At 42.1% G+C, this 14,912-nt stretch overlaps 1 protein-coding gene across 1 annotated transcript in view; it reads left to right on the top strand.

Annotated features, from left to right (window-relative positions):
- sh3bp5b (SH3-domain binding protein 5b (BTK-associated)) overlaps window positions 1-14,912 on the top strand; it is a 64,199-nt gene that overhangs the window by 11,848 nt on the left and 37,439 nt on the right. The window contains exon 3 of the mRNA XM_050046173.1: window positions 4,023-4,151. Coding sequence (XP_049902130.1) covers window positions 4,023-4,151 — 129 coding nt within the window. The remainder of the gene's footprint in view (window positions 1-4,022; window positions 4,152-14,912) is intronic.

The following is a 14,912-nucleotide window of genomic DNA, read 5'->3' on the forward strand; positions in this document are numbered from 1 at the left end:
AAGATGAGCATTTGGGCATGCTCAGCCGTCAGCCTGCTCCTACTACCGGCACACGTTGTTGTTTTGAGACATGCCTCTACATGCTGGTAGATTGATAGAAGTGCTAGAGCGGACTGCTGGAATGGAGCGCTTGAATCGCGGAGCGCTGGGCACAATTATAACAGAAGTTGCATTCATACTGTCACTGCTTTAGCTTATCATACATAAATACAGTTAACTGTTACTCTAAAAAATACATTTGGAGGGTTTGACAAAGTGTTTGCTGCACACATAGGCATACCGAGTGTCAGGATCCCACAATTTCTTCCCTGTTGAAGCCTCACGTTTTATTGCCTGCATCCACTTTTGTCTTCTACAAGGTTCTGTTTTTCTGCTGGGCAGCTGATAAAAGCTAAGCTCTGGGTTTTTATTGGCCGTGCAGCCCACCACACCGCAACTTTTCGGCATTTGGACTGGAAACGGAGGGGGAAAGTGTGAGGGGAAAGCGGGCCTCGTTTCCCCTGTGGGGGCGTGGCTTTCAGATTATGACGCGTTGCGCTCTGTCTCTCTAGGCAGCCCTATGTCTTCTTTATCTACTTTATCATTGTAGCTGTTAATCAAACCAAGTGCAAAATATAAATAAATAGGCGTGGGAATAATCAGACCTGTTTTCAATTGCAAATTTTGTCCCCAAAGACAAATGTATGTGCAGACTGCCTAATGTCTAATTTGTATTTGTAATATTAATAATTAATATAATAAAAAAAATCGATACTCGGCACTTTGTGATGATGCAAGATTGCCACACAAAAATATCGCAATACTATGCCGAATCAGTTTTTTTCCCCCACCTCATGTACACATATTTGACCACTTGAAAAGACAATTAAAATTACATTTTGTTCCTGAAATCCACTCTGAATCAAGCTTTCTGCTGGGATCAGGATAATCCTGATTTATTCATGTGTTTATTTTAATCAAGGGTAACCCAATCCTACAAAAAAGTTTTGAACAACACAAACTAAAGGTTTGATCCAGATCAAAACCCAGACTGGATTACATAATCTAATCCAATTTCAGAATCCTTTTTGTCTTTTCAACAATCAAATTTCAAGATTTGATTCAACCTGATAGCCGAAATCTGATCAGATTACTTCTGAAGAACTGGGTACTGATTCAGAGGACATGAACCAGCCTATTAGAACACCATCAGTGCTTTAATGTATGGTTTGTGGTTCATGGGTTTGAAAACTGTGAGAAAGTTTGTTATCTTTGATTTGAACCATGTCGGGAAACCTGACCTTGTTGGCCTCTGTTCTTTTATCTCACAAGTAGCTTGTTTCCCGGACAGTGATTTGATAATCTTTCCAGCCACATGGTGGAAATTTTACGGGTATGGAGGACTTTGACCTCGTCCTGTTGTGACATGCCAACACTTAATCTCCTGACACCTAAGAGGTTAAAATGTCTGGACCAGTCTGGAGTCCTGAAGAAACCTCTTGGACTAGAAACCTCAAGGCATCTAAAACTGACGTGCAAATTGAATTGCTGTTGACGTTGTACTTCTAGATGTCATGCTACAGTTTATGTGCCTCACTGAGAATCTATTTAGACACCATAAACCTATCAAACCTTGTGTTATGAGTTTTTTTCTGATTGAAATCAGTTACAGAAACCTGTAGTTTTAAGCTCTTCTGTGTTATTTGGAGCCATTATATACTTAACAGGCTATATCTCAGCTGGACAGTCACATCACATGCAGCCTTTTGGACGAACACGGTGACACACACATTTATCAATTGTTGCAAGGATCATGGTTGCAGTTTCAAGGATGTTTACAGGTTTATTCCTTGCCCTGCTCCAGATTAAGGGACTGTCTGAGGACAAGTGTGTGTTTAGCATCTAAAAAAGGAAACCCTGCAAACAGCTTATTCTTAAACTGAAGGGTACGTTTGCGGACAGCGAGGTGGAGCTTGTTTTTTAAAAGAAAGAATTCAGATTGAGCCCAGCGCTGCCACAACATCCTTCCCCCTGATGCCACATGCATAATTGCCCCTGCTGAAGGAGGTGGGAAATTAAAGAGATTTCCCTGCAGGAATCGGTGAAGTTTCTGACCTGTTTTTCTTCCTGTTTTTGCACTTAGAAAACTCTGTGCCCTTCATGCCAGTTACACAACCATGATGAAATTTCCCAGCTGAATGCTTATCAGTCTGAGAGATTCCCCTTGAAGAGTACCAACAAACGAACAAAGCTCCTTTAGATGAAACAAACAGTTTGCTTCGTACCAGTTAACTGAATTATATCGAACAATTATTTTTCACGGATGAATGTCATTAGATCGGCACAAGTCTGTTAGGACACTCTTGTTCTCAGCAAAACTGTTTCAGCTTTATCTGCCATGTGTTGTGAATACTTTCCTCAGATTAGATTAAGTTTATTAGTTGGTGGGAAATGTTTCTTATCCATAATTTAGACCTACTTTTCTTAGTTTTATCTCAGAGCTCTGGGGTTATATTTACTTGAGTTCTTAGAAGTTGTGACTCACAGAAGAGGCAACAATAAAGCAAGTTTCATTTCCTTAATGATCCAAGTTTACAAGCAGCTCATAAGATGGAGGTCAAGGGTCAAGAACTACAACGCCTTAAGAAGTGTTCATTCAGCAGTTTTAGGTGAAAATAAAGCCACAAGTGGCAACTCTGGTGTTCATGTCAGCAAGGACCACAAGAAATTAGAAACTGCAAAGGATCATGACCTTTTGACAGTTTACCACATCTGCATTAAAGATAATTATCAGGTTATTTGACAATCAGACAGACGCTCATTCATCTAATTATCCAAACCTCTGCTGGGCCACTCTCTTTTTTTGGCAACACCATCCACACCTTTTGGGCAATAGCAGAAACATTTTGGGGACATGCTTCAGTGGTTTGATTAAAAATATCCAGTCAGTTCGGTGATTTACAGACAAATTTTACACAAGGCGTATGCACTTGTTTTGAACTGGTGGCGCTCTCAATAATTCAAAATAATTTTACACACGTGGTTCAATATACTGCGAGTTTTGTAATGACTAGATGGACTTACTGATTTACAGTCTGATTTGTGTCGATGCAATGCCCATTTTTTGTATTTGTAGCACCCTCTAGTGCTTGATTTGAGAACCTTTCAGGATATGTTTCTGGTACATATCTGGACATTTCCTGCAAGTATGATGATGATCTGCTTGACGGTTGTGAGGTTAGGTTAATTTATGTGCTGAGCCACGGCTCTTTTAAAGTTTATTGCTCAATATTTTCAAATTGCAATAAGATATCAACAAGTTTGTGATTACTTTTGATGGAGTTGGTCCAATGATGATCCACAGAAAATTTTGTTGAAATCGGACCTACTGTTTAGGAGCAGATGTCAAAAATGTGTTTTTCAAAAAAATCAAAATTGAGTTTGGCGCCCCCTATTGAGACATTTCAAAATAATTTTACACACATGGTTCAGCATTGATATTTTACATACATGCAAGTTTTCTGATGATTGGATAAACAATTTCTGATTTATAGTCTAATTTGTGTCATGCCACACCCATTGTTTTTTTGCCTGAGTTGAAATCTGGTACAAATTGGACGTATGGTTTAAGTGGAGATGTCAGCAAATTAAAAATGGTGGAAAATCTTGTCAGGCGGACCTTAATGGTTCTTGAAGATTTTTTGTAGAGCACATTGAGCTGGACATGGGTGTCAAATTTCAAGTCAGTCTGACACATGGTGTGACGGGCGTGGCGTTTCCAAAAATTAAATTTTGGGGCCTAAATTATCGCGTCACCATCTGGCTGATTAGGCTCATATTTCTCAGGCAACATTTGTACACAACTTCTAGTCATTGGTGAAAATTTCATGTGTCTACGGTGTACCATCTCAGAGGTTGAAAAGTTCAGCTGAGTCCTCAAACATTCAACAAGTTGTGTTGGCGCCCTGTCTTATTTTGGCAGAATGCTGCCTTTGTTGTGTCAACCTGAGTTACTTACGCTTCTCTGTCTTTCTCTCTGTCAGGATGCGAGGCAGAAGTTCCGCTCAGTTCTGGTTGAAGCGACGGTGAAGCTGGACGAACTGGTGAAGAAGATCGGCAAAGCTGTGGAGGAGTCCAAGCCTTACTGGGAGGCCCGCAGGTTGGCCAGACAGGTCAGTCAGCAGTGCATGAAGGGAGAGACGGATGGTAATAACTGTCCAGGTTGTTGTTGAGTTTTAATTGTTTTGGGATTTTACCTGGTCAGAAGGTGAGACTTGATTGATTACTAACTAGAGTTTGAGAGAGATGACATGCTTCTATGACAACCTATCAGCTCCACCTGTGTAGTTCCTGTTTGGTGTATGTCCACAAACTGTATGATAGTCCTGTCATTGTGAGGCAAATGAAAAAAAATGCAGAGTAATCTTGCTTGAGTAATCAATATTGTGTGGTGGGTGATATATGGTATATTTTGCACAAGCTGCAGGCCGTTTAAAATTGGTCCACGAGCCACAGTTGGCCCCCGGGGCTGGACTATGAACATGCCTGGTGTAGCTGATCAGTAAAATGCAGCAATTGGACACAGCTTAACACTGGTGACGAGGGGGAACTTCACAATCCTTTCAGACCACGATCTCAGTTCCCTTTTCAGCCTCAGCACTGTGTGTGTGTGTTTGTTGTAAATAAAGGGGGAAGCAGCCACCTGCACGTCTCGATAAGCGCCCACACAGCTGTAGAGCTCAGGCAGGAAGCGCAGGGATCGACTGAGACTCTAAAAGGCTTCATTATGTTGTTTTCTTGCCTCCCCACCTTCTGATGTGGCTCATATCAAACAGTTGTCGTGGTACGGAGGGGTTATTTTCCACAGTGTGCTGAGATGATGGTAATGGTGAAAGAGTTCCTGTGAAGTGACGCTGCTGTTGGTCTTCCCCTTTTTCAGCTTTATGTCCTTTTTTGACCCATTTAGACTAAGTCCTCTGATGCCACTGCTTCTATTATTACACTTTTAAGGATCACATTGAAATGTGAGATAGTGGAGATACATCACATTTTCTGTCAAATATCTTGAAGCCATGAAGACGTCATACTGTGGTTTTTCTTGTTCTTTGGGCATCACTCACATGTGTTTGTATTTGATCTAAAATTTGGCACAAACGTTCACAATGTCGCAGGGACAAACTGATTTGATTTTGGGGGTAATAGGTCGAAGATCAGGCTTGTTGTGGCCTCATCTGTCTTATTCTCATGAACGTGATATCCCAAGAACACTTTGAGACAATTTCTTTAAATATGGCACAAACGTTCACGTTGATCATTGATCGTTGATATTTTATCTCCAAGTGCACGTCACACACTGAGCGAGCCGCCTGTTAATGACGCTGTGGGCTAATGGGCATGTAGCTACTTCCATGTTTCAGATGATACGTCATGTTTGTAGTCGACCAATGAAGATGAGTTTACATATCACCTTGGGTTCGTCCTTCACCTTCTCAAAATGATCCCACACTTTGGATTTCCTGCCCGACATGTTATTAACTAGCCTGTGGAATAACCGCAGGTACCAGCCCTGGAAATTAACCTGACTCCTGTCTGACTGCTGAGCGTGGACACTTCCAAATTAAATTCCCACATGGTCCAGTCATAAAGGTTTGGATTTATTTTGACAAGGCGCAGCTCCTAATACAGTTTCTCATTTGTTTTTTTGTTGTTGTTTTTTTGTTCTGTGACTAAGCAGCCAATGAAATCTTGCCGACTAATGACCTTTCTGCTCGACTAAGGTTTGGTCGACTATTGGGGGGGCAGCCCTAGTCGATGGTCACAATTCTAGTTCTCATGAATTATTTAGGACGAGGCACTGAGGTCATCAGACAATCCATTAATTCGTCCCTCTTTTGTTTGTGTCAAACCTGTCATGCAAAAAGTGCTGCTTTAAAATTCAGACACCTCTACAAATCATCTGCTTCAGTGATTGTTTGTGAAAATATAATACAACAGAATTTTCCCCTGTGGTTGTGGTGTACCGAGCCATGGCCCTTGAGGAACTGAGATGAGGATGCACAGCATGTGATCGTTGCAGTTCCTGCTACCTGTCGGCTCACCTGCTGGCCGGGTTTATTTCTGTCTCTTCTCCACATTAACTGACTCTTGTTAAGCACGTATCTGGAACAGCTGAACTTCAGCTGTAAAATATGCCACAAGACCTAGATTGAAAATTTTGTGAGGAGCTGGTTGCAGGCCTCAGACAGCAGAGGTATTATGGCTGTTTTCGTGTCCTTAGAAAGGTCACATTTCATGGAGAAGTGCAGAAATACTTTAAAGTGTTAGAGCCAAAAATAAAAAAACAGGAAAACGATAACTGACTGTAATTGTGTTTATAATAAGAGGAAGACAAACATGTGAGGGAGGAGAATTAGAAATGCAGAAGATGAAGGTTGAGGCAGGGTTTCCTCCAGGGTGGCAAAACATTTTAAATTCACCATCATTTTCACCCTCCACACTCCTCTGCTCTGTTAGGGAGACCAAGTTCTTCACAAACACAGTTTGGACTTTGCTGTCAGTTATACTGCAGCATCCTCCTCTGCATGACCAGACAGGCTAATTTAGCTCAGCATCACTCTGACAAAAATAATCAGTTGAAGTTCAGGGGAAGATTTTGGGCTCGTCTCCTCCTGCAGATGACCCACTTTTGCTCTCTTTGCCAAGTTAGAGAGACTTTCCTGTAACTTGAAGGAATAACAGAAGGAAAGAAGCCCTTGTGTTGCGAAGCATTCTCTTGTCCTCTGTAATTTAGTGGTTAACCTTCAGTCTGACAATGGCTTTCTATTTACAGCCCAAAACCATGTGGTGTCTGACTCGACCTGTTCCAGGCAGGGTCCAATCCTACTTTGCTTTTTGTCGTTGTCCTCACAATAAGAGAAACGCCCCTGGTATGGAACAACTCTGAGATCCAAACATATCTGTGGGTTTTGGTAATTGTTGGCGGTGTGCGAAAATGCTTTGTTTTGATGGTAAAAGGAATCGGATTTTGGACCTTGTCCTTGTCCTCAGGGCAGGGCGTAAAATTAACACCCGCCAAGCGCCAATGGTGGGTAAAAAATGAGATTGGCATGTAAAACAAAAACACACACCCGCCAGTGGCCGATGGAAAATTTTGAATTGCATGTGGGTTTTTTATGTGCTTTGACCATTTCTGCCAGCTGTGTCAGACCATTTTGACCCTCGCGGCTTATTGTACGTGTGCCGGGAACGCATGACGTCAGCTACCGGAACCCTGGGCATTCTATGGTAACTTCTGGGCAAGATGTGGCGACACATTTCTGCGGTGAAGCCACCTCCAGAAGAGGAAAAACGAAGATGAACATGTTGGATTTGGACAGGAAGAACAGACAGTTAAACGGAGTACAAATGTCGCACCGCATTTTATTGAAAAATGGAAACGAGACAACGCTGGCCAGCCGCGGTCATGGCTGACCTACGACCCCCACACCAACACGATGAGCTGCAGCCTTTGCCAGGGTTGGATTTTCCTAAAGTTGGATTTTCATACGAAAAACGTAAGGTAATTATTATTTTTTTTTTTAATTTTGTTGGTGAAAAATATGTTTGGCCAGTAAATTTTTGGAGGTCACTAGCCAGCCAGTAAATTTTTGGAGGTCACTAGCCAATGGCAGATGAGGTAAAAAGTTAATTTTACGCCCTGCCTCAGGGTGTCTGGATTTAGTCTCCATAACTTGGAATATTTGATTGGATTTAGACATTAATCATTTGCACCTGCGCCCCAGCTGTGATCAAGGTGATCTCAAGGTGCAGTAGAGGGGAGGAAGGGGTCTGGTTTGGGGTCCTCAGAATTGCATCTCTGCTTTTTGCAGATGATGATGTTCTGTTGGCGTCATCACACCATGACCTCCAGCATGCAGTGGGAGGGTTTATCGCTGAGAATGAAGTGGATGGGATGAGAGTCAGCACCTCCAAGTCTGAGGCCATGGTTCTCTGCCGCCTCTGGGTTGGGAGAGAGTTGCTGCTCCATCTCACGCTCCATTTTACCCTCACTTGTTCACAGAGGGAGCGTTAGATGGACAGGTGGTTTGGTTCAGGGTCTACAGTGATGCGGGCGCTGCACTGGACTGTCATGATAAAGAGGGAGTTGAGCTAGAAGAGAAAGCTTTTGATTACGTCCCAAACCTCAACCTTTGGCCATGAGCTTTGACACACTACATTGACAAGTGATAGATAGGACAGGTTAGGATACGGTTTCTTTCCATTGTCTCTCTGGACTGTGGAGTCACCCACCTGAATTGGGGTTGGAGGTGAGTGTGTGGAGCATATACAGTCTCTACCACAGTGTTTACCTTGTTTACATTGGAGGCACAAAATGTTTTAGATCTGGCTCAACTGTTGACACACTGCAGTGTGATGTCATCCACCAAAACATCAATTGAGCATAGCATTACGCGGTAACAAGCTCAGCTCACATCCCAGCTACATCAGCTGATCTCAAGCAGCCTGATCAGCTTGTTGCTGATAGATCACATGATTCCTTTCCGCGAAACCAATTCGCAAATCTTAGTCAGGGCGCCCTATTTAAACTGATTTAGCCTGCCTTACGTTGCTTCTTCCTTTGCAACCCCACCCACTCCTTTTTTTTTCATGCAGTATCTGACTTATCAATGTCATTTCTGTTTGTCATTGATGCTGCTCTGTTCCGTACCCGGGGGTCTTTGCTGCTGCTCTCGCTGCCTCAGGCTTTCCATGTATGCACATGGAAGGGCAGGGAGGTGTTCTCTCTGCCTCAGGCTTTCCTTGCATGTGCGTGGAGGGCGGAGAGGTTATATAACCTCTAAATATAAAATACCATACCGCCAAATATAAAATGCAAATAAAGTTTGAAGTGTGAATTCTGGTAGGTTTTTGCATAAATTCTATAGTTTACCTCGTGATTTCCACGACAGAAACAAAAGATGTCACCTGCCAAAGGACACAGTCTCACCAGCACAGTCCCATTGTCTTGTTGTGTTGTAACGCTGTGATGTTTGGGGTCTGAACTGGGCTGCTGTTGCTGTGTTGCCATGTAACATTGTGAGCAGCCAGATGAAGGAAGGCTTCATTGTGTCTGTGCTTGAAATTAGAAACTTGGAGCTCATCTCACATCACTGCCATATGCACCCCACTGTTTTCTCTGTGCAGTTTTATGCAGGCCACAGATGAATACTCTATTAAGCAGAGTCATTTTCTGTTATCAGTCTGAAGACTGCTGCCTTACTTAATAATTCATCAAAATGAACTTGGCAAAGAAATAATCAGATGCTCTGTATGGAGAACTACAGCAGTAATAATGTACCATTAAACAGTCTGATAATGTTTCTACCTGTATTTTTAGTGCAGGAACACTTTGCTCTTTCATCTTCCACATCCAGTTTGTCTCAGCAGGTCTGACGTTTGAAATCAGTGACTTTGAAATCTCAGCCAGCTTCTCTATCCTCACCATAACTGAATCCACTGGCCTATTTAAATATTTTCCATCTGGGGTATTTATCTGTGCTTGCTCTCCAAAATGCCCCTCTGGGCAGATTCAGCCTTTGTTACGCTTCGTATCAACAGAGAGAGATAAACGTCAGATTTTGTAAGCCGGCCTTGTTCTGCTCTCAAATCTTTTTATCACTCATCTCTCTCTGTCCTCCCCCCATACTCACTGTCTTTGTCTTTGCCTCTCTCTGATGGCTTCAGACTGCAGTGAGTTTTTATCAGATCTCTGCAGTAATTCACGGCGCTATTCCAGCACCACACAAGCATTTAGAGCCCAGCTTCTGCTAACAATAAGTCCGGGAAGGAACATTCTGGATGAGACTTTTTGCTCATGGTTCCCCTTCAGGGCTATTGATTATTAATTAATTGATCTCATGATTATCTTTGTTTATTCTGGCATCATAATCCAGCTGTGAAAGGAGAGTTGAGCAGGTTTGTGGTTTTAGAGACGGGAATCAACTCCCTGTTATTTTGCAGTAACTTTGTTTTGTCACATCCTTGAGGAAACTCTATTTTAAGCTGATCCTGCACTTTTGTCTTGATGCGGAAAACAGCGAGTGAAAATTTAGTATCTCATTATGAGGGTGACAGCAAAACAAAATAAGTGTGCTGAGCAAGATTTAATAAATGTTGAAAAAGCTTTAAAACCAGAGCAAGGGCATTTGGATTTTTAGTGGTGTTAGCAGAGACGCCAGTGTTGGTCGATTTGGTCCAGATTGAAATATGTTACAAACTGTTGAGTGCAATGCCATGACATTTGATTCAGACATTCATGACCCCCAGAGGATGAAGCCTACTGACTTCTGGATGGATTGCCTCAAACGTTAGTACAGATATTTACGTTAACCTCGGGAGGAAGGCCTCCACTGGCGTACATGCTGCCTGCTGCTATTTACTAACCTGTTTTCTGGACAATTCGTGACGTTGAACGCAACACATGTAGGGGTGGGGGAAAAAATAGATTTTTAGATGCATCGAGATTCTGTCTTGAACGATACGAGCATCGATGTGGAAAACTCATAATCGATTTTAATTTTATTTTTATATTTTTTTTCAAATTACCGTAACTCCTCGACCATTCGCACTATCAACGTAATTCCAACGGATTCTGAAAGCTGATAAACTGAGCTTTCCAGTGATATACAGTACATTACGGTAGTGATGTCATTACCTGTAGAGGAGGGGAGGGAAGTGAGCACAGCAGGAGGAGGCATGCATTGAAATTAAAAGGGGCATGCAGTTATTTCAGCCTTATGGCCTATTTTTAGCAGGTTTTCTCGTCTTTAAAAACCCAGCGTACACATGCTAATTTTTAGAAAGAAAGGTATTAGTAAAAATAGTAATCACCTGTGTCTGACAGGTAAACCTGTATTTGTGTATTTACGCTGCCGTGAAGGTTGTTGCTAATTTGGTGCAGTTTTCAGATCAGATTCAGAAGACAGAGCAGGATCTTTTGTAGCAGATCGAACAAATTAGCCCCGAACTCTTCGCAAGGATTCACTATCCATCCATCTCATTTGTTCTCCTTGTTGTTTATACCTTATCTATCTCTAAATGAGCCGCTGCCCCTCCAGGGCGTTCAGATCTTTAACAAGATGGCGCAATCCTCAAACTCCCCGCAGCACTGTGGACATGTATGAGAATACTTCTATGATTCAGATTCAGATTTTCTGAACAGATGGTGAAAAAGGCTGTTGGAAGAAGAGCTGGAGTGAAAACAGTTGCTTATTGGAGGCTGTGGGTGTCTAATGTTTGTGCTAAAGCTGTTATCATCTCTGGAAAATCTTGTAAATGGCCCCCGACACCGTCAGGCAGAACTTGCACAAATTGCCTTCATGTCTATTGCTTTAATGATTTAGCAGCTAAAAATATCTCAAATTAAAGACGGCTCTTTGTGTCTTTGTGCTGTGGTGCACCCAGTTCACAACACTGCAGAGTCCAAGATTAACTTCAGCAGAGGTTTGATTATGTAAGTGGTGTTTAAATTTGACTTTGTTATTGACTTTTAAATCTGTTGAGGAGGGAGGGGAGGAAATCTGGCAACTCTCACTTTGTTTTGTGTTGTTCTCTTTCACTTATTTCCTCCTTTCTCTGTCCTTTTATTTGTTCCTTCAGCCTTTCCTTTGGTTCATTTCCTCACCCTCTCCGAACACCTCCCTCCTGCCTTTATCTTTTATATTCTATAACATACTTTATTATCTATAAATGTGTTGTTTCTTTGGTTCCTTCTCCCATTCTTTCTTTTTTTTTACTTGCTTTCCTCCACTTGTACATTTCTCAATCTCCGTTCAGTGTTGTTCTCCTCTCTCCATCATCACAGTGTGCACACAGCATTTATCCTGACTCACTGTTTTGTTCGCCCGTTCCTCCTCTCTCCCTCTGCGCTCCCTCCCTCGCTCTCCCACTCATTTTGATAAGAAACACATTATTTGCGGTTGCAGATAAGCAGCAGGCAGCGCCCAGGGAGCGGTGACAGCGGCGGGCGGAGACTCGGTTTGACCTTGACTCCAGTTAGGAGATAAAATATAGACCTTACTCTCAGAGCGTGCGATTATCTACATTTGCATATCGGGCATCTTACTGGCAGCTGATGGTTGATGAGGGAGTCATTATGTAGGAGGACAAGAAGGGGTTCCCCTCTGAGCTTACTCAGGGCCCTAAATAACCACTGACAGTTTTATAAATTTGAAAACAGAGTTTGGAATTTTGTGGCTTTAAAGGTGGTTAACTTTAAAAATCACTACACAGAAGTACTGTGTCAACCAGTGATGTGGTCTTAAAGTTTGTAAGAATTTGTGAGCAGATGAGATTTTTCCAAAAGGACACTAAAAGTTTATATGTTTACATGCACTCGATTATTCCACTGTTATTCCAAATATGACAATATTCTGAACATTCCGGCCTTTTGCCGACATTAGCATTTTCTGATTAAGACACAAACGATTTGCCCGTATTGTTCAGGATTTAAAAACATTCTTTGGACGTGTGTACAGCCCATTTGGAATGGGGATGGGCATGAGCACTCGTTTAGATGTCAGTATACTTCAACGTACAGAGCACTTGCCGCTGCCCCTCCCATATGTGAACATAACTTTTGTATGTAAATTTTTATTTTTTATTAGTGCTGCCCCCTAACGGTCGACCAAATGTTAGTCGACTAGAAAGGTCACTAGTTGGCAAGATTTCACTGGTCTTGGACTCCAGTCAGACAGGAGTCAGGTTAATTTCCAGGGCTGGTATCTACAGTTATTCCACAGGCTAGTTAATAACATGTCGGGCAGGAAATCCAAAGTGTGGGATCATTTTGAGAAGGTGAAGGACGAACCCAAGGTGATATGTAAACTCATCTTCATTGGTCGACTACAAACATGACGTATCATCTGAAACATGGAAGTAGCTACATGCCCATTAGCCCACAGCGTCATTAACAGGCGGCTCGCTCAGTGTGTGACGTGCACTTGGAGATAAAATATAGGCCTATATTAATGAAGGTTCATTAGTACGGTTTTGTATTTCTCTGTAATGTAGCACAGTGTTAACAATGTTACTGATACTATTCTTTCTCACACCTTCAACTCAAACCACCAAAATATATCATTTAATACATCAAATTAATATCGTAAACATGCAGGAGACTAGTCGAATAATGGACCTAAATGACGACTATTGGTCGACTAAGAAAATTCTTAGTCGAAGGAAGCCCTGCCGTATATATATTTATATACTTTCTAAAATGGGTAAAATCTTATTTTATGGTATAGCTGCTTGTAGCATATCAGTGCCTCCTTGTCCTCCTGTTGCTCTTTCTTTCATTGCCTCCTCTGTGTAGGTTTAAGTTTGTTGGGACTGTTGAACGGCTCGATGTTGGGTGTTGGCTGCTGCTGTGTTAGTTTTTGCTTACCGGACAGAAGTTGAACAGACCACGAGGAGAGCAGCTCGGGAGATGGTGCTTTACTGCTGTGTCTAGCCTATACAATGTTAACATTAGCGTCAGAGAGTTTGTAGGTTTTTCTCAAGTTAACTTTCAATTTACGGTTTAATAGGCTAATTGAAGCCTGGTTGTTCAATACATAATTTTGAATCTCCATTTATATTTAAGATTTCCATTGTCAGACACACATACACTCCTTTTCTCACACTTTATTTCCTTTTTGTTTTTTTTTGCAGGTACTCAAGTACTCTATATGCATCTATGTATAATGCGAGGAACATACTTAATGGAACATACTTAAAGTGCCCATCTCTAGTTTGGAAAGTGCGTCTCAGTTCAGGTTTTAACCACAGTTTGCAACACACAGCCTCCTGTCTGTTTACGGTCAGCTCTGTATGTTGTACACAAACCAACTCGCCAACGGTTTGAAGGCTGGGGTAGAGATGCATGCCCAACAGAAAAGCCCACATTCTGGTCTGAAGTAGAAACACAGCAACTTCTAAGCATTATGAAAGACTTGGATATCAACAGGCTTTGGATATGTGCAAATATCACAACACTGACCTTTTCAAGAAGGTGGTTGAAGGAATGAAAGAGGGAGGCTGTGTTCACACCGTCCAGCAGGTCCACCATCGGTACAAAGTTCTATTTTGGTGCAAAAAAGCAAAATGACACGAGCAGCTCCAGCTGTTCCACTTCTCTATATTTCGATGTGATAAACGACATGTTAATCAGAGTATGCACGGCTGCTTGTAAACAGGAATATTAGTGGACTATTTATTTTCATCAGTGATAAACGGCTTGGTAGGAATATTGACTTTTTTTTTTAAAATAAACTGGAATATTTTGTGCACGTAAACACAGTGACCATTAAAATAAAACAGCCCTTTGATCTCCCTGGTGAAGGGTTGTCAGGTGGTCCAGATAGAAAAAACAGAAGAGATGCACTCACTGATGACCTGGACACGAGTGGAAGAAGTGGGTCGGCGTGACGATGCTGAAAAGTCTGTGGAGTGATCGCTTGAGTGCACATCGTTTGAAAGAGGCACGTCTTTAAGTGCTGACTCCGGTGGGACGGAGCGCCGCTGCCGTATCCGAAGTTAAACCTTCAGCAGAATTGTTTTTTTAACGTAATGAAATATGCATCAGGCACACTCTTCATTCCACCTCACCTCCCAAGACTCAAGGCTGGAGATGGAAATAAGGCAGTCAGGATATGTGTGTTTGCATCTCACTGCGAGAAAAGTATATGAGGAAGTCAAAGCCTTCGGTATATTTATTCACACTTGTGTTGGAGGTTTAAAGAGCCACAAACAGTTGAAGCTTTTTCTTGAGTCCACGTGGTGAAAGTGGTGTTATGCTGTTTGTCCCTTTTCTTCAGTTGCATCTGTTTTTATATTTTGAAGCTGAAGAACTCATCCTTGCTGATTGTTCTGTTAGTATGTGGGTCAGGCGATTGAGCAGAGCTGCAGTGAGTACT

Source organism: Epinephelus moara, chromosome 6 (assembly GCF_006386435.1).
Source record: "Epinephelus moara isolate mb chromosome 6, YSFRI_EMoa_1.0, whole genome shotgun sequence".
Lineage (NCBI taxonomy): Eukaryota > Metazoa > Chordata > Actinopteri > Perciformes > Serranidae > Epinephelus > Epinephelus moara.